Raw genomic sequence first — 20693 nt, 5'->3', positions numbered from 1 at the left:
CGTCACAACGTTAATTGGGGCCCCCAAAAATCTCCCTGCGAGGCCCAAGGCATGTTCTCCCAGGCACATCTTAAAATAAATCTAATACAGCAAAACACTTAAACAACATAAACACAAACACACATTCACTAATGATAATGCTACAAGAGGAACTGTGCCTGTCTCATGTCCAAACTGGAAGCCCCTATTGATTTCCCAAGAATCATTAGAAGTTCTTATAGAGCTAGACAGAAAATGACTTCACCTAAGCAAAGCATGTCTTTATGTGAAATGGGCTGACATCATCCATGACCATGAAAATGAGGCCCAGCTCATATATTACCACAGCAGGGTGGGATAGATTATAGGCTCATCAGTTACACACAGATGTTACTGAACTGACTTTGGAATCTCAGCAAAGTAGCTCCCACAACATTGCCAACAACTGAACTATGTACAAATGTAGTGCAGTAGATGAGGTTATTGGACCCAAGATCTGGGTTTGAGTCTTACTTCAGCCATAGTCGTTCTGGATGGCCTTGGCCAAGCTGAATATTCTCAGTTTGAGTTTTCCATGTGTAATATGGAAATAGCAGAACAGAACAGCAAAAGGATTGCCTGAAGGCAAATGCGGGCCCGATTTCGAATGGGAACAAACGCTGCCGCTCGAGGGTTAAAAAAGGCACAATTCCCCCACGAGCACGGGCCCCCCGCTAGTGGCGGGGCCCAATCGGTCCAATCGGTATTTTGCCAGCCCTGCCTGAAGAACAAAATAAAGACTGAAAACTCCGTAGATGATGATGGTAACAACAACAATAATAATCCATAATGTTGGTCATTTACAATTTGAATGGCTCCCTAAGAAAAAATGAATGAGCGATCTAGAACTTATAACAGAAGCAAAATAAATCATGACCCAAGCATGGGATCTGAATTTGATTCCCAAACTGGACTACAACAGTACTCAAAATTATAGGGCCTATCAAAAGTGGAAAAGATCAGTTGTCAATAAAAAATGTCCCAGTGCCTTCTAAATAATTATGTGCCATTTGCTCTCTATTTCTTGCCAATGCCAAGGGAGGGGGAGATCTCTCAAATGTAAATCTAAAAGGCTTCTGTTGAGTAATAATAATAATAATAATAAAATTTTATTTCTGAGTCGCCTATCTGACCAAAAAACGGCCACTCTAGGCAACATACAATCCATTAATAAAATACAACATAACAATAATTAAACACAATAATTAATAGGTTAAAACCAAGAACTATAATTAACAGCAGCAGCAAAACTAACTCGCCACAGAAATCCCATAGACCTGCCTGAAGAGCCAGGTCTTTAAGGCCCGGCGAAAAACATTCAGGGAAGGGGCATGACGAAGATCGAACGGGAGGGAGTTCCAGAGAGTGGGGGCCGCCACCGAAAATGCCCTCTCTCTAGTCCTCACCAGCCGAGCTGATTTAGCTGATGGAACTGAGAGAAGGCCCTGTGTGGCTGATCTTGTTTGGCGGCATAATTGGTGATACTGGAGGCGCTCCTTCAGATAAGCTGGGCCGAGACCGTATAGGGATTTAAAGGTCATCACCAACACCTTGAATTGGGCCTGGTAAGCAACTGGCAGCCAGTGTAAATCTACCAACACTGGGGTGATGTGATCATAGCGATGGCTGTTCTTAATTAAACATGCCGCCGCATTCTGTATTAGTTGCAGTTTCCGGACCGTTTTCAAGGGTAACCCCACGTAGAGCGCATTACAGTAATCCAAGCGAGAGGAGACCAAGGCATGTACCACCGGCGGGAGCAGATGAACAGGAAGGTAAGGTCACAGACTTCGTATAAGATGTAATTGATACCAAGCTGCCCGGCTCATCACAGAAATTTGAGCCTCCATGGACAGCTGGGAGTCAAGAATGATCCCAAGGCTGCGAACCTGGTCTTTTAGGGGCAATCTTACCCCATTGAATACCAGGTCTATATCACCTAACCTTGCCTTGTCTCCCACCAGTAGCACCTCAGTCTTGTCAGGGTTTAGCTTCAGTCTGTTTCTTCCCATCCAGCCACTCACGGATTCCAGGCAATTGGACATGGTCTTCACAGCCAACTCTGGTGAGGACTTGAACGAGAGATAGAGCTGAGTGTCATCTGCATATTGGTGACACTGCAGCCCATATCTCCTGATGATAGCCCCCAGCGGCTTTACATAGATATTGAATAGCATGGGGGAGAGGATAGAGCCCTGTGGCACTCCACAAGTGAGAGGCCAAGGGTCAGAGACCTCATCCCCCAATGTTACCCGTTGGTGTCTATTGAAGAGAAAGGAGCGGAACCACCGTAAAACGGTGCCCTTTATACCCAATCCCTCCAGATGATCCAACATCATCTGGTCAACGGTATCAAAAGCCGCCGAGAGGTCCAGGAGGACAAGGAAGGTGTATTCACCCCTATCTAATGCCCTCCTCATATCATCCACCAGAGCGACCAAGGCTGTTTCAGTTCCATGTCCAGTCCTGAAGCCCGAGTGAGATGCAATAACAATGCTTACCTGGAAAAAGTGGTTTATTTGTTTTACTAAGTGACCTGATCAAAATGCTTCCATTTTAACAGCTACCTTGATTTATGCCTGTAGAAAAATTGCCAAAAAGAAAATAATTTTTAAGTGAATTATTTATTTATTTATTTATTTATTACATTTATATCCCACCCTTCCTCCCAGTAGGAGCCCAGGGAAGCAAACAAAAACACTAAAAACACTCTAAAACATCATAAAAACAGACTTTAAAATATATTAAAGCAAAACATCATTAAGAACATCTTCAAAAACATCTTTTTAAAAAAGCTTTAAAAACACCTAAAAAGCAATTCCAACACACATGCAGACTGGGATAAAGTCTTTAGTTAAAACGCTTGTTGAAAGAGGAAGGTCTTCAGTAGGCGCCGAAAAGATAACAGAGATGGCACCTGTCTAATATGTAAGGGGAGGGAATTCCAAAGGGTAAGTGCCACTACACTAAAGGTCTGCTTCCTATGTTGTGTGGAATGGACCTCCTGATAAGATGTTATCTGCAGGAGGCTCTTACCTGCAGAGCATAGTGATCGGCTGGGTATATAAGGGATAAGACGAACTTTCAGGTATCCTGGTCCCAAGCTGTATAAGGCTTTGTACACTAAAACCAGAACATTTATTAAATGATTAATAAAGGTTACCCAACACAAATCCATAAGGTTCCATTTCTGAAGTTTGCTTGACAGATATCTTGACAGATATCTCATGGCCAGATTACATACTGATCTATGGATCACAATCCAAGAACAGGATGAATCCCTTGAATGTAGAAGGCTCATTTCCATGTATTCTTAGTCCCTAGTATAGTCCCTAGTGTAGTGGGAAAGACCTCTGTCTGGCTTGTTGAAGCCAGTGAAAGGCATTATGATTTGCACCTTATTGTAGACCCCTCCCCCTCTGTCTGGCTTACTGGAGACCTGCTATCCATGTGGTAGATGGTGCCTGGCTAGATGGGCTAATGGACTCACTCAGGATAAGACAGCTGTTGTTATTTTATCAGAATAAAATATTGAAAAGAGATATCAGAATAAAATATTAAATACAGAGATATCTCTGTATTTAGCGCTACGCTAGGGAAGGAGGGCCTAATTCCATTGCAAACAAACACATTTTAAAATGGAATGCTGATTGAATGCTAAAGACCTCTCTTCATTTGGCCCAAAATAGTACAAAGGCTTTAATGCTTTCTAATGTTTCTTCTACATTCTTAATTCCTCAACAGTATGTTGAGAATGCTTGGCATTTTTTGTGTTACTTGGCCAACTGTCTGTAGTTTGGGTTTTGCACTCTGCATTTTTTTCTTGGTACATGATTTCTGCAGTTGAAGTCTAGATTGTGTTAAGCTGAACATCATGTGAGGATGATGCTACCTGGCACCAAAGGATAGAACATGTAATTTTGATACACAGTAGATAAACTGAAAGTATTATAGGATCCACCACTTGGCCCTCCAACAACCATTGGACTCTGCCCCAACGCTGTCAAGACTACTCAACTCACCCTTGGCTCTAGACATTTGCCGTAATTTTTGAAATTTATATTTAGATATATTAGTAGGGAGGGTCCAATCTATGCCATGCTAGCCAGGCCACAGCTGATATATTTTTGTAAAAATTTCTTGCATAGCTTTACCCAGCCTTAGCAAGAAATAACCCATTTGCTTTTCATTGTTTTTGTGTTGTTATGTGCCTTCAAGTCAGTTACGACATGGTGACCCTATGAATCAGTGATCTTCAGTGTTCAGATCTTATAAGTTCAGACTTCCTTTATGGAATATCAGGCCCCTCTGAGCATTCCATCCTCAAAGCTCTATAACTGCCACCTTGGTAACAGCATTTGTATGTTAGCAGCTGATGAAGGCGGAAGCTGAAACGTTTTGTTAATACAATAAAGACCTCTGTTTTGTTAATCACAATTATGTTCATATTTATTTATTTATTTATTAGATTTATTAGTCGCCCATCTGCCTGGTTGTCCAGCCACTCTGGGCGACATACAAAATAAAAACATATAATTACATTAAAACATTAACAATCTCAATATATATATATATATATATATATATATATATGAATTGAATTTGAATTGAACTGAATTGAATTGAATTGATATATATATGTTTTGTGCCACATTGTTTTTTAAAAAAAAGTTCAAAGAGGGCTAAACTTTGAACTTAAGGCAGCTACAGTAAAGTTCATTTATTTATATCCTTCAGATAAATCTGCCACCTTATTTTAATAAGATAATGCCCATTATTTTAATAAGATAATGCCCATATAATTGATGTACCAGATAACAACAAAACTCTTTAATATAGATTAGATGCATATAAAATAACAATGTCAGAACAAAATGCTGTAGGAGTAAAATTATGTTAAGCTTTCGTTCATCCTGGACCAAATATTTTATAAAACACTGGGTTCTGTGTTTGTGGATAATTATAAAATTCCTTCGGTTCTTTTATGCACATGGACACTGGGGAGCTGCGTGCAGGGACCAGAAAATAAAAGCCTACTCTCCCAAATATCCCTATTGGGGAGTAAGCCCTCTTTATTAACTTCTACTGTATTTATTTTCTTAGACTAACCTTTTTCCCGGCTTAATTTTTGCCTGAATTGAGACCTGCGGGAGCACTCCAAACACAAGTTGGATGTGGCCTATCATCTCAGCTCCTCCCCTAACATGCCCCTGGAATGCCCCTTTTTCTGAACTTACACCGGCTTCACTTGCTTTGGTCTTGGCTGAGCTGGCTGAGCCCCGGCTGAGTTGGGCTATAGGACTTACTCTGGCATAGTCCCGCTGAGCTGGAACCCAGCCAGCTCAGTTGGAGATCTGCCACATCCAACTCCCCTCAGCCCGGCATAAATGTGAGTTGGATTGCACCCTTAATAACCTTGAATCCCACACCAACCCTCCACTGTACGTCTTATATACAGTGAACCTCCCAGCATATTTTAATGCCTATAGCATAAAACTCTGTTTATTGCACATGAGGACTGCCTTATCATAAAGAATATTCTCCAAAATGAGTAACAAGAAATATTTTCACACTTTTCCAAACTGCCATTCAGCCATTTGCCTTTTTTAAATCTTGCGTAAATCTTTTCTAACAGTGGGGTGTGTGAGGTGTGTGTGTGTTGCTACATGGATAAATTGGTGTATACAGGAAAGGGGCAAAAAGGCACACTATGTGCTTCTATCTGTTAATCTTTGGATCTTATGTATGAAGACACCAAGAAATTTTATTTCCTTCTACTGTAGAAGTTACTAAAGAAGAGAGATCCACCCTATAATATAACAATTTCTTGGTATAGCAGTCTTTATAGTTCTACCACAGAGAATATATATGTGCTTATTAGAGATTATCAAATTATACAAAAGAAAGTAAAGTGATGAGATGGGTGGAGTTGTCTTTCTGAATTTCTCCCTTGATTTACCTTGTCCTGGTCACAGTGGCACAAATGTGTTTACTTTCCTCCATTCCTCTGGTTTGGAGTTCCAAAACTGGTAATAAAACTACATGAGCAGTTAGCTATTGCTTTAGCTCAGGGAAGGGAGCTTGTGGCCCTCTAGATCATTGTTCTTCAACCTTGGGTCCCCAGATGTCATTGGACTACAACTCCCATCATGCTTGTCCATTGGCAGAGCTGACTGGGGTTGATGGGAGTTGTAGTCTGTGATGTCTCTGTATTTTAATATCTGTAAATATGGTAAGTGCAGGTTTATTAAGTGATATATGGTAAGTGACTGAGTAAGAGGGGGGAGTGCATGGGCTAGAATGCTGGAGAATGTTGGATGATGATTGGCTGAGTGTTTGAATGGCTGAAGGTATAAATGAGAGGATGACAGTTGAGTTGGGGGGCAGTTGTTGGCGATTGTTGTGGAGTGTGGATTGGAGTTGGTTGTGGGTTGGATTATATTTGGCTGGTATTTAGGCAGAATATATGAGACTGGAAACATAAAGAGTGACACTGAATGAAACCATACACTTGTTGAACATTCCTAAAGTAATCTTGTTATTACCTGGTGTTATCAAATAAATACTTTTATTGGTTTACCTAAAGCGTGATCCTTGGCTGAGGATACACAGACCAAAAGGGAGGGCAGGGTAATTACCAAGGCTGGAGGGAAACAGTATCAAATAAATGGTGGCAGGGGTGAAGGAAGATATTGTAACATCGTCAAGTATCAAGAGCAACCCAGGATTGTATGCTTTATAGACAAAGATACAAGGGGGTTGTGGACAGCAAGGGCACCCAGACACAAAGTAACAAGCCATAGGGAGACTAAGGTGAAGTCTCTAGCAGTATTGTTTACAGTGAGTGACTGGTGGTGCTGCCCAGCAGTGGGATCTTGTGAGATCTGTGCTAGAGCGTGTGAGAGAACAAATAAAAACCGAGATCCTGACAGGTAGTGGCCCTGGTGGGAGTATCACAGGTAGAGCCAGCTGGTGGGATCGTCACATAGTCCAACAACATGTGGGGACCTAATATTGAAGAACAGTGCTCTAGATGTTGTTGGACTTCTACTCCCATCAGCCCCAGCCAGCATAGCCAATGGACAGGGTTGAAGGGAGCTGGAGTCCCAACAACTGATGGAGAGCCATAGGGTCATCATACCTGCTTTAGGTCTTTTACTATTATCCTTAATTTTTGTTTTTTGTATTTACTAAAACCATGGACTGTATTCAGTGTTTGTGATACTCACCCATTGTCCCACTAAAATTAATTATCATTATTAATTTAGATCCATTAATTTCAATAGTTCTACTCTGCGTAGAATTTAGCTGGATACAACCACATGTCCATGAGTAATTCTACACATTAAAACAACTAGAATTTTGATGTGCAGTTGTTCACCATCTTACTGTCACACAGTTGCATTACTGCCTCTGTTGTTTAATGGAAAGGTGCAGTTGTTAGTTCTCCCATGAGTGAGAGAGTGACAAGAGCAAACTGTTCATGTGCCATTTTCAAATTAATTATAGAAATTATTTCTGTAAAATGTAAAGACAGATTAACTGAACAAAGATGACCTATGAAAGAATTACAAAATAGAATGGGAGAAATCACTTAGAGTTGGATGGATAAGCATGGGGCCATGTAACATTGTTGTGAGCCACTTCAGCTATGCATTTGTTTTGGATCAGTCAGTAGGCATGACGCTCACTTGGTTTGATAAGAAGAAAAGAGACATAAAAAAATCTGAAAATGTAGGAGTTTTTCATCCTCCAGCTAAGTGTAGATTTTTTACAACTACTCACCACTAAGAATAAAGGAATAATAAATAAATAAACAAATCTTCAAAGGGCTAAATTGAAGTAAAGACAATATTAGATCTCCCCCCTCCTTTTGAAGGAGACCAGAATCTTTTAAGAAATGTGCCAGGCCAAATAAGGATCACTTTCTATTCCAGAAAACCAATATGGTTTACCGCATCAAAATATAATGAGCACCTGCACACTAGAATATCAAAGACAATATTTAAAGAGGGGGGCATTTTTAGCTTTATACAAAAAGATTGATCTTCTATTTGTCTCTGATGTCTATGTACTTCAAAACATTTATGTTTTTACCAAACTGATTCTTCTTAGGTTGCAACTGGAAACCTACAATATGGCGTTGTAAGACAGAAGAATTTGGTCAGGAAAAGGTTAGAACTAGAAATACTGCTAGAGACTCCCTTATTAGTCTTTGGCAGTGGTCACAACCTGGCACCCATGAAATACTTCATTGGTGCCCCAGGACAGGGGACCCAGACTTTCATTTTAAAAGAAAAGTAGGTCTCTAGCCTTCCTAGAAAGAAAGTTATGAAGCAGAATGTGCAGGTACCCTTCTACGTGATTTCTGTGAAATGAGCCAACCTGGCTGCTCCTGCCTATCAGTATTTTTAGCCAATGAGTGAAGTCAGAACTGTGATTGATAAGTGTTGTTTGGACACCAGGCAGTAGGAATCCCTGGGGTCCTAAAGAGTTTCTGTTTTCCCCTTCCTTTTTAGTGTACTTTTCCTGCTTGTGTCTTGTTTTCTAGTAGTCCTTCAAATCTCCATTGTCTGCCCTTTCTTTTTTCCTAGCAATCATAATGCTTCTTTCCTGTGGTGGGTTCATTTGAGATTAGGTATTCCCTAGAATACCAGTGCAAATGCCACCACACAATAAGTGTGGGTGGATGTTAAAAAATCTTTTCCCCAAATAGCAAATGCAAAATGTGAAAACTTATGCAAAATGTGAAAACTTAGGCATGTCTCCTGCTGTGCTGGAGCTGATGTCCAGGTTCTAATTAAGAATTCACTGTATATATATATACAGCAGCTTCTCTGACTGAGCCGGCGGAGTCCGTCTCGGCTGTGGTGTTGGAGGAGCCCAGAACGATAGTGCTGGGTGATTTCAATGTCCACGTGGAGGCTGCCTCTAGTGTTCCGGCTTGGGACTTCATGGCCTCCATGACAACCATGGGGTTGTCTCAAGTTGTCACTGGCCCGACGCATAGTGCAGGGGACACCCTCGACCTGGTTTTTGCTCCAGATGGAGGAAGGGGTGTTCTGGAGATGGGGGGGTGGATGTCACCCCACTGTCATGATCAGACCACTTCCTGGTGAAGTTTAGACTTATGGCTCCGATCCTTTGCTGCAGGGGTGGTGGACAGATTAAGATGGTACGCCCCCGGAGACTAATGGAATCCACTGGATTCCTGAATGCCCTGGGGGAGTTCCTAGTAGATAGAGCAGGTGACCCTGTTGAATCCCTTGTCACACTGTGGAACATCGGGCTCTTGACATGGTTGCCCCCGAGCGCCCTCTCCAGCATTGTGGAGCCCGGTCTGCACCTTGGTACACCAGTGAGCTAAGGGCAATAAAACAGGCTGGACGACAGCTAGAGTGTAAATGGCAAAAGACGTGCTGTGAGGCTGATCAGGCACAAGTAAAACATCATAACCGTGCCTACTGTGTGGCAGTGAGGGTGGCAAAGAAGGCCCACTTCTCTGCCTCCATCGCATCCTCAAGTAGCCATCCGGTAGAGCTTTTCCATATTGTCAGGAGTCTGTTGACATCAACTCCAGGCAATGGAGTTTTAGACCCTTCGGAGGCCCACTGTGAATTGTTTGCAAGGCACTTTGAGGGTAAAGTTGCTCACCTCTGTAGCAGTCAGACTACATCTACTGTAGTCCCCAATGAGGTGTCCAGGGCAACGTCTGCTGCAACTTCTTGGGAACGGTTTCAGTTGATGCAGCCTGATGATGTAGACAAGGTGCTTGCGATGAAGTGGCCAGCAACGTGTTCTCTCGACCCTTGCTCTTCTTGGCTTATTAAAGCTTGCTGAGGGGGTTTGGCCGAGTGGATCCAGGGTGTGGTCAACGCATCACTGCGGGAGGGAGTGGTTCCAGCTGCCTTGAAAGAGGCAGTGATCCGACCACTCCTGAAAAAGCCCACCCTGGACCTATTGGTTTGTGACAACTACCAACTGTTTGCAAATACCCCCTTTTTAGGGAACGTGATTGAGAGGGTTGTGGCACAGCAATTGCAAGTGCTCTTGGATGAACCAGATTAAGAACATAAGAGCATAAGAAGAGCCTGCTGGATCAGGCCAGTGGCCCACCTAGTCCAGCATCCTGTTCTCACAGTGGCCAACCAGGTGCCTGTCTGGGTTCAGGCCTGGTTATGGGACTGAATCGGCCTTGGTTGCCCTGATGGATGACCTTTATCGGGAGAAGGACAGGGGGAGTGCGATCTTGTTATTCTTCCTTGATCTCTCAGCGGCTTTTGATACCATTGACCATGGTATCCTTCTGGGCCGCCTGAGATGGGTATTGGAGGCCCGTTTTACAGTGGTGAGATGGGTATTGGAGGAACTGTTTTAGAGTGGTTCTGATCCTATCTCCAAGGTCATTTTCAGAGAATAGCATTGGGTGACTGTCTTTTGGCCCCCTGGCAGTTGTGCTGTGGAGTGCCGCAGGGTACCATCTTGTACCCCATGCTGTTATGGAGCCCTTGGAAGCAGTCATCAGGAGATTTGGGGCAAGGTGCCAGCAGTGTGCTGACGATACCCAGCTCTATTTCTCCATAACATCTGAATAGGGAGAGGCCGTGCAAGCCCTGGACCGCTGCCTGGACTCGGTGGTGGGCTGGATGATGGCCAGTAAACTGAGTCTGAATCCTAGCAAGTCAGAGGCACTGTGGGTTGGTGGTTCCCGAGTTCAGATTGGTCAGTTGCCTGCTTTGGATGGGGTCGTAATCCCTCTGAAAGAGCAGGTCCGTACTCTGGGAGTGCTCCTGGATCCATCTTTGTCACTAGAGGCCCAGGTGACCTCAGTGTCTAGGAGTGCCTTTTACCAGCTTCAGCTGGTGAGACAGCTGCGGCCGTTTCTGGACCGGGATAGCCTGACCACTGTTGTCCACGCACTGGTAACCTCCAGGCTGGATTACTGTAATGCGCTCTATGTTGGGCTGCCCTTGAGGTTGGTCCGGAAGCTGCAGCTGGTGCAAAATGCAGCAGCGAGACTGCTCACTGGGGCAGGGTACCGCCAACATGTCACCCTGCTGCTGAAAGAATTGCAGTGGCTGCCCATTTGCTACTGGGCCAAGTTCAAGGTTCTAGTTTTGGTGTACAAAGCCCTATACAGCTCGGGACCAGGATACCTGAAAGACCGTCTTACCCCTTATATACCCAGTCGATCACTGCGCTCTGCAGGTGAGGGCCCCCTGCAGATACTTATCAGGAGGTCCATTCTGCACAACATAGGAAACGGACCTTTAGTGGGGCGGCACCTACCCTGTGAAATTCCCTCCCCTTAAATATTAGTTAGGTGTCAGCTCTGCTATCTTTTTTGGCACCTTTTGAAGACTTTCCTCTTTCAACAAGCCTTTTAAGTTGAGACCTATCCCAGTCTACATCTGTGTTAGAATTGCTGTTAATATGTTTTCTTTAATATGTTTTTAATCCTTTTTTTTAAAAAAAAGATGTTTTTAATGTTGTTTTGTTTTAATCTATTTTAAGGTCTTTTATGATGTTTTAAAGCATTTTTAGTGTTTGCTGCCCTGGGCTCCTGCTGGGAGGAAGGGCGGGATATAAATAAAATAATAAATAAATAAGAAGCACAGAGCTGTGTTTTGTGGCTATGTGTGCATCTGGGAGGCTAACTGTCTTTGGACATCTGATATGAGGCAGTAAATTTGGCAGTTTGTTGGAGTATTTAAGTTACATGTCTCCTGAATCTGTATGTGTGTAAATAAAGACAATTATTACAAAACTCTATAAACCTCCATTGATCTCTTTTCAAATGAAACTAGATTGCAATCCTAACCCCACTTACCTGGGAGTAAGATCCATTGAATTCAATAGGATTTACTTCTGAATTGACATGGTTGGGATTGTGCTGTAAATCCAGCTACACTCTGTACCTGTGGAACATCTCACCACTTGGACAAATGAGGGGAGAGTCTAACAATATTTCTACTTTCTGCTGCTCAACATCACATTTCTCAGTTATCAAGAAAGGCAAATGTTTAAATAACTGAACCCATAACTTCAAATTTCTAGGGATATTTCCAGTTCCTAGAAAAAGGGAATTTGGCAACAGATACTACGTTGGTATATTCCATTATAGAATCCAAGTGATGAATGGGAATCTGGCTATGGTTTCAGAAAAGCCTTTCCAAGTATACATAGAGCTCTTCCATATCTGGTGCAAGAGCCCTCTCAGCATGTCTTGGCACAGAGATCTTTTGTATTGATTTGGGCTGATGGCATCATTAACTTGCATCATGCGTGCCAAGGCCTAGTTGCTCTTCTTGGCTCAATTTCAGATTCCAGAATTCCAGTTCAGGATTTTGAAGCAGAATGCAAAAGTTTAGTGGCATTTGGATGAACAATACAATTAAATCAGACTGATTCCAGAATAAACAGTCATTTCTAAATATAAAGCATTTTCTTAGTCCTGCTTTGGATAACAGCTCCTGTTATATTTCTCACATGGAACAGAACCAGTATATCATGTACGCTTTGGGGGGTAAATGGACTTCTTGTCTTCTCTTTCATTGCAGGTTCGTTCCTATACCTCAGTACATCAGAAAGCATGAACGTCTTCATTTTGAGCCCTTGGCTGAAAAGCAGTAGCGAAGACTGTACTGTACAAATGGCTGTCTACAGATACTTCCAACAAAGTGGGGAATATGTTGCTCAGGTTATCCATGCTAATGGAAGTCGTGTCAAAATCCCAATGATACCAAGCAGAGAAAAATTTGGGTAGGTATAATACAACACAATACAATATTTTAATATGCATAATATTGAATATTACTTTAAGTGGGGTAGATTTTCTATCCTTTCAAGCATTAAAATTGGCATCTGTAGGAGTAGAAGCATCTGTAGGGTATTCTCTAGCTTCATTCACCTTTCATTGTGGGAATTCTTCAGCCTAGATGGATTAAGAGAGAGAAGAAAGACTGTTATACAAATCATTTCTGTCACTTGCAGTTCAGATTAAGCTTTTATGATTATGTCTGCTGTTCTTAACATCTTTCAGTGCACTCGTGCTTACTTCTGCCACCCACCCACCCACTCTTGAGTAACTGCACTCAATTCTGTTTTCAGAGAATTCACTTTGCTTTTTATTTATGCATCTATTATGATTATTTCTTATTAGAAGTGATAATTTCTTCATATTGTTCTGCCAGTTGCTATCCTGTCTGAAACCTTAATAATCAAATGTTAGCGCAAGAAATAGACAAATTCTGCAATTTGCAGTTCAAGTGTTAGAACCATCTTCAGAAATATTATAAGAGATACAGTATATTGCTGTGGGTTAACCTGGGCAGGTGTCTCCTTTCATACCAGACAGCCTGGTATTTCCAGTGTTGTCTACAGTGGCATTTTCTTTTGCTATTTGCCTGGTATTATGATTCATAATACTTTAAATAAATTAAATGCTAAATATATCTGTACAGGGTCCTTTCCAGACCTTCAGCTCTGCATATGGAGGTCAGGGGCAGAGCTACTGGGATGCAGTAATAATAAAGGGAGGGCAGGATCCCACTCCTTCCTCAGTCGTTCACTTTTCACATAGAGGAAAGTTCATAGAAAGCTATTTTATACTGAGTTAAGACCATTAATCCATCTAGCTCAGTACTGTCTACACTGACTGGCAGCAGGTCTCCAGGCAGGGTTATCTCCTAGCCCTACCCAGAGATGCTGGGGATTATTTTGATTATTTATTATATTTCTTCACCAGAGCATCCCAGGACAAGTTGCAGCATATAAAAACACAATTAAGACATTAAAAAATCTAAAAGCTAAAGGAGATCAGACAAAGCATTCCTGAGGATCATGGAGAATTGGAATGGAACAGTGACATCTAGAATTATTTCTCCCCACCCCTTGGGAGGTACCCAGGGCTGTGAAGTGTCCATTATGTTAGTAATAACTCACAGCAGTTTGTCTGATGCATTTCTTGTAAAAAGAATCTCATCCAGAAAGTGCCACCTGATGTGGTCTGCCACCTTTTGGAATTTGATGAGATCTCCCATCCCCCTGACATTTCATAAGAAAAGTTTTAAATGTTTCTTAGACATGGTTAAATTCTTTGATCCTGTTCCATGGGGAACCTCTGGCCCTGCAGGGCCAACTTAGTCTGGCAGGAATCATAATTTGGGCCACTTGCCCCACACCTAAAATGTGCTTCCAATTGTTGCTTGGCAAGTGGTGCTTGTATTTGCACCAAATGCAAACCTCACTGGGATTGGTTCCACTTGAGAGTTCCCAGTTGTATTGAACCTGGGACCTTCTGTATGCAAAGCAGATGCTGTAACTACCCCAGAGCTGCAGCATTTCCCATAGGTCTGAAAATACATGCATATATATAGGGAAATGTGCAAATTCTGTGAACAGGAAGTGGACAGAAAAGGCAATCCAATTAATAGGGTTGCCTTAGACCCCATTCCTTATGAAAAGCCTTGCTTTAGACTCAGGTTGGACAACCAAATAAAATAAACCCTCCTTCTCCTTCCATGCTCCCTGGAGAGTAGCTGACTGGAGTTAAAGTGCCGCTGTGAGAATAGAGGTGGACTGAAGTGTGCCCCCCAACAACTGACTATGTTATACCATGTCCTTTGTTGGCACAGTACCTGAACCTAACGTTCTGTTAGTCCAATATGCAGATTGGACCTGAGAGACAACTACTCACTCTCTCCCTTTCACTTCTTAGTACTTACTTACTTTTTAAAGATGTTAGGCTAATCCAGAGCTTGGCAAAGTTACTTTTTTAAACTACAACTCCCATCAGCCCCAGCCAGCACGGCCACTGGAGTGGGCTCATGGAAGTTGTAGTTCAAAAAAGTAACTTTTCCAAGCTCTGACATTGGCAGAGTCTATCCATCTGGGACAGGACTTGTTTTTCATTTAAGTGCTCTGAGGGGAAAAACAAGTCCCCTAAGGACAGTTTCCCCCAGCATACCAATGCAGTGATGGTAAAAACTACATCTGCTCAATATAGACTCATTTGAAATCTCTTAAAGGGACAGGAATGCTGTCTTGAATGGACTATAGTAAGGCTAGTTTAAAACATCACAAGGTACAATTACCTTTCCACCAATGTATTTCCTAGGGAAAGAACCAGATATAAACTTTAGCTCTACCTTGATGCCCAGCTATACCATTTTAGACAAATGGTGCTCCAAGATGTTGAAGTTACTTGCTTTTTTTCAGGATATGTTCTACCAATACATGTTGTGAAGTGAAACAAATCAGAAACCCATCAGATAATATAGCTGATGTATAAAAACATTAATTCAGCCTCCAAATAGGCTTCTAATCAATAAAGATTTTGTGTGTGTATGCCAGCAATTTTTTTTTAAGTATGGGGTTGTATGTATCAAGAAGAATATCCAAGCTTTCTATCAAGTGAAAGCATTTTGCGGTTTCTGGGTTCTGGCCAGCTGAAATATCCCCTTCCAGTTGTGTAATTAAGATTAATTGCTAGTGATGTCTCAATTTGTCAGACTCTCTGTGCATACTCTTAGATTGTGGTTAGCAGCAAAACAGCAGGGGCATAGTTGAGCAAACCAATTCTGAGTGTTTTAAAGTAATGTTCCTTGTTCAGTTTGAATATATGTACAGTGTACATTCCTGGTGTTCTGACTGCCAACATTATTTTCAGGGATTCAGAATACAAACTGAGAATAAATAATTCAAACCAGTCATCATATATTTTTGTTCTGTCTTGTTTAATGTGGCCAGTTGCAGAGAGAATGGTTACAACAGTGAGCCATGCTGGCTTATTCCAATGACCATGGCTGATTATCTGATTGAAGTATGTGTGTGGAGGGTGGGGGATCCAGTAAACAAGGAGATCAGATACTCAAAACAAAGTAGTAAAAAGTGAATTCACAGGGCCTGAATTCACATGTGATGCTAAACACATCACTTGTAGTTGTATGAATGTTTTTAAAATGAAAAATAGCAGGTGTTGAGGGAATTATCAGGACTGGGACCATGGTATAGTCTATCTTGCCCAGCACTTTAAAAGAGGCAAGCTTATCAGAAGCCCCTTTCAAAGTGCTGCTCAAGATAGTGCATTGAAAGGGACTTCTTTTTTTTTTTTCAATAATTTTTATTCAGATTTTCATAAAACATACAAGACAAAATCATAAAACATTCAAAGACAAAAAACAAAATCAAAAATAGTTAAACAAAAAGAAAAAAAGAAAAAAAAAACAAAAATAAAAAATAAAGAGTAAAATATTGACTTCCCATTTGTCAAAGATCAAATCAGTTATAAGTCTATAATATATAACAATCCTGTCTCTTAAGTCATATTATAAAATCACTTTCCTCCAGTAGTTATCTTACTTAATCATCAAATCTCATAAACATTACTTTATTTTTTCCACAAAAAGTCAAAGAGAGGTTTCAATTCTTTAAGAAATATATCTATCAATTTTTTTTTCCAGATAAGCATATCGATTAATCCATCTCATTACTAATTATGATAATCTTGTTGTCATAACCATAGTCAAAATAAACATTTCAATTAATCCATCACATCAGAATCTGTTAGGTTCAGTAATTTCAGTAGCCATTGTTCTATTATCCCTATTAGTTCCATTTTCCATCTTCCATCTTCAGTAGTCTTGTTAAGTCCAGTAATTTCAGTATCCAATCTTCCATTATCAGTATTCCATAATAATCTTGCTGTCAAAGCCATAGTCATATAGTAAGAGTCTGATGGGAATTACCTCTATCCCAAATATTTTCTTGCCATCCATTCTGAATAGGTTGCTGAAATACTGCTGTAAAATCATATCTCTGTTCTTTTTTTCAAAATACACTGGGTCATCTCTTGAAAGTTTTTCCATTGTCACATGGCTGCAGTTAATTCCATAGATTTTCTCTATATTGGGCTCCATCACATCATTCCAGTCCAGAAGATTATCCATGCCATTGATAACTTTATCTCTAGAATCTTCATTAATTTCTTCAGAGATAACATTGAGTTCCAAACAATAGATTTTATTTCTAAAGTCCATAGACTCCAAATCTTGTTCCTGTTCCACGTTTGTTCCAATCTCCGGGATCTCCTCTCTCACAGGGACCCCTGTTCCAGTCTCCAGGGTCTCCTCTCTCACCGGGACCCCTGTTCCAGTCTCCAGGGTCTCCTCTCTCACAAGGACCCCTATGTCTTTAATCTCCTGTGTCTCCAAACAATAAATTTTGTTTCTAAAGTCCATAGACTCCAAATCTTTTTCCTGTTCCACGTTTGTTCCAATCTCCGGGGTCTCCTCTCTCACAGGGACCCCTTCCAGGGTCACCTCTCTCACAGGGACCCCTATATCTTTAATCTCCTGCTTCATTTTACTCAATTCAATTTTCAGCTCCTTACAACCCTGTCGCAGGTTTTGTTTCGTTATCTCAATCTCATCCATTATTTTCTGAAACATAGTTATTTCCAGCTTCTCAGCCACTTTCTTAATTGCCATTTTAAAAGAAAAATATAGGAAAACCACTTCTTATTTCAGCAACAATTGGGTTAATACTCCAAACTTGGTGACATCACAGTATAAACAGAGCAGACAGCCTTATCTCTCCATGCTAAAGTAAACAAAATGCAGTTCCCAGGATCGAAACAATTAATGGCGGTCGTCAGAAAACAGATTCGTCAAAATAAAATAGACCAAAAAGAGAGTAGTCTCAGACAATATAATATTCTTCAAAATAAAAATCTGGAATAGAAATCCCTCTTCTGTGTATATCTTTAGAATGCAAATCCAGGACAGCTTTTTGCAACAAAAACAGAGATAAGCTATTAATTAGTGAGTAGCAGAGAGAAGTTATGGCTCCCCAGTGAGATGTCAAAAACCGATCAATCTGGCAAATCTCTTTTAAACAGCAACAATTTAAGTCAAGTAAAAGAAAAATATAGAAAGAAGGGTGCTTGCCTGTTAGTGCGTTCTCTCTTAGAAGATAAGATGAACGTTCGCTTTTCCAGATAGAGCTTGTTGTTAAAAATCCGTCCCACCTTCGTCGGCTGGACCTCGTCCCATAAATTAATGAGATCTGGTCGTCCCAACAAAAATAGGCTTTGAGGTTAATCTCTTCGTTTCTCCCTACCCGGGAGAAGTTTAATCAGTCAAAAAAAGAAAAAATCTGACTGATATATCTGAATAAGCTTCTTTTGAGGCAGGAGCCCGTCTCAAAAGCAGGCACAGGCTAAGTCACCCTTCCCGGAAGTCCATTGAAAGGGACTTCTGAAGACCCCTGTGGGCAAAAAAGGTCACCTGGCATCATTGTGATGTCAGGTGATTGACAGGTAGGCAGCTCAACCCACCTGTTACACTTGGCCCATGAAGGGTGGAAGATCCAATTCCCCACCCATGGTGTAGTGGGAGGGAGGTTTTTATCCTGTCCTTCCCAATGGACCCTCTCTAGGATGCACACCTTAACATGGAGAGGGGGTTTGAGAGAGTCGAAGACACTGAGAGCAATGTCGTCAGGAGTCTAGACCAAGAGGCTAGACTCCTACCAGGGGCACCCAAGGCAGAATGGTCAAAGCTGAGAACCCAGACTAAGATGCATCCAGACTCAGAGGAAGGCAATGGTAAACCACCTCTGAATACCTTTTACCATGAAAACCTTATGAATAGACTATCCAAAATGCAACATGAGATAGTGCTGGAAGATGAGACCCACAGGTCAGATGGCATTCATCAAGCTACTGGGTAAGACCAACGGACAAGTACGAGTAGCACTGTGACTAATGACGCAACTGGGTCAAAGCCTAAAGGAAGCCCAGAGGCGGATGTGCACAGATGCGAAAGGAGAGTCCAGAGTTGTACAACGTACACAATAGGAGCATGGAATGTGAGAACCATGAACCATGGAAAGTTAGAAATTGTCAAGCAAGAAATGGAACGTATCAACATTACAATACTGGGCATGAGTGAATTAAAATGAATGGGAATGGGACACTTTCAATCAGGCAACTACAAAATATTTTATGCAGGCAATGAGAAATTAAGAAGAAATGGGTTGCTCTAATAGTGTGAAATGATGTAGGAAAAGCAATTAGAAGCTATAACGCAAGGTCTGAGTGAGTGATATCAATCAGATTTAACGGGAAACCTATTAACATAACCATCATCCAAGTCAATGCTCCAACACAAATACAGAAGAAGAGGAAACAGAGAGATTATACGCAGAAGTACAGGAAGAAAATGATCACACACCAAAACAGGATGCTCTGATAATCATGGGGGACTGGAATGCAAAAGTGGGAAACAGAGAAGAACTAGAAATGGGGATTAGGAGATAGAAATGAAGCAGGAGAGAGACATTGAATTCTGTGAAGGCAATAATTTGTTTCTTGCAAACATATATTTTGAGCAACTGCAAAGATGACTGTACACGTGGACATTGCCAAATGGTCAATATAGGAATCAAATCGACTATATAATTGGAAGCAGAAGATGGAGAAGTTCCATACTTTCTGCGAAAACAAGACCAGGAGCAGACTGCAGTACAAATCATGAACTGGTAATATCAAAAATCAGAGTAAAGCTAAAGAAGAACAAAGCAATCATAATGCCAAAATACAATCTAAATAACATCCCAGAAGAATTTAAAGGTCAAATAAGGAACAGATTTGAGGCTTTAGACATAGCTGATAGAGAACCAGAAGAACTATGGATTATTACGGGTCTATGACTGTAAGTTTTAAAATAAATAAATAAAGAACTATGGATTGAAGTCAGAGACATTATCAGGGAAGAGTGCAAAAAGACAATACCTCTAATTAAAAAGAGAGAAAGATCTCAATGGATGACTGATGAAACTCTTAAAATGGTTAAAGAAAGAAGGAAAGCAAAAGCAAAAGGAGTGACAAACATGGTTAGAACCCTAAATGCAATAATACAGCAACTAGTACGTAGGGACAAAGAGAACTACTACAGCGTGACAAGGGCTTCAACAGGGTCACCTGCTCTATCTACTGGGAACTCCCCCAGGGCATTCAGGAATCCAGTGGATTCCATTAGGCTCCGGGGGCAGACCATCTTAATCTGTCCACCACCCCTGCAGGGAAGGATCGGAGCCATAAGTCTAAACTTCACAAGAAAGTGGTCTGACCATGGCAATGGGGTGACATCCACCCCCAATTTCCAGACTACCACTTCCTCCATATGGAGCAAAAACCAGGTTGAGGGTGTCCCCTGCCCTTTGTGTCGGTCCAGTAACAACTTGAGACAGCTCCATGGTCGTCATGGAGGCCATGAAGTCCTGACCTGGAACACTAGAGGCAGCCTTAGCATGAACACTGAAATCACCCAGCACTGAGACGTCCTCTGCCAGCTCAGTCAGACAAGCTGCCAGACAGCAGGGTGAACGGTATACCAGCAGCAACCCTAGTTTACTGTCTCCTTGGCCCGACATCAGGTGCAGGCCCTCACAGCCAGCTCCAAGACAGAGTGGTTTCCTGGTGACAGAGATGGAAGTTCTGTAGATGACAGCAACTCCTCCCTCCCCCCGTCCCTGCAGCCTGTGCTGGTGTTGCACCAAGTATCCAGGTGGGCAAAGCTGGGTCAGATCAACTCCTCCCAGCTCACCCACCCAGGTCTCGGTAATGCACACCAAATCGGCACCTTCATCCACGATTAAATAATGGATGAGAG

At 41.7% G+C, this 20693-nt stretch overlaps 1 protein-coding gene across 6 annotated transcripts in view; it reads left to right on the top strand.

The window, feature by feature from the left end:
• ALK (ALK receptor tyrosine kinase) overlaps positions 1-20693 on the top strand; it is a 731445-nt gene that overhangs the window by 224925 nt on the left and 485827 nt on the right. For 5 of the 6 annotated variants that reach the window (XM_061624970.1, XM_061624969.1, XM_061624972.1 and 2 more), the window contains one exon: positions 12579-12780. In XM_061624970.1, the coding sequence (XP_061480954.1) occupies positions 12579-12780 (202 nt within the window). Of the gene's footprint in view, positions 1-1761; positions 1794-12578; positions 12781-20693 lie in introns of those variants that run through there. The other variant, XM_061624973.1, reaches the window with a different exon arrangement.

Source organism: Rhineura floridana, chromosome 4, assembly GCF_030035675.1.
Source record: "Rhineura floridana isolate rRhiFlo1 chromosome 4, rRhiFlo1.hap2, whole genome shotgun sequence".
In the NCBI taxonomy this organism is placed as follows: Eukaryota; Metazoa; Chordata; class Lepidosauria; order Squamata; family Rhineuridae; genus Rhineura; species Rhineura floridana.
Note: the sequence above shows the minus strand (reverse complement) of the source record. Positions and strands in the feature narration are given on the sequence as shown.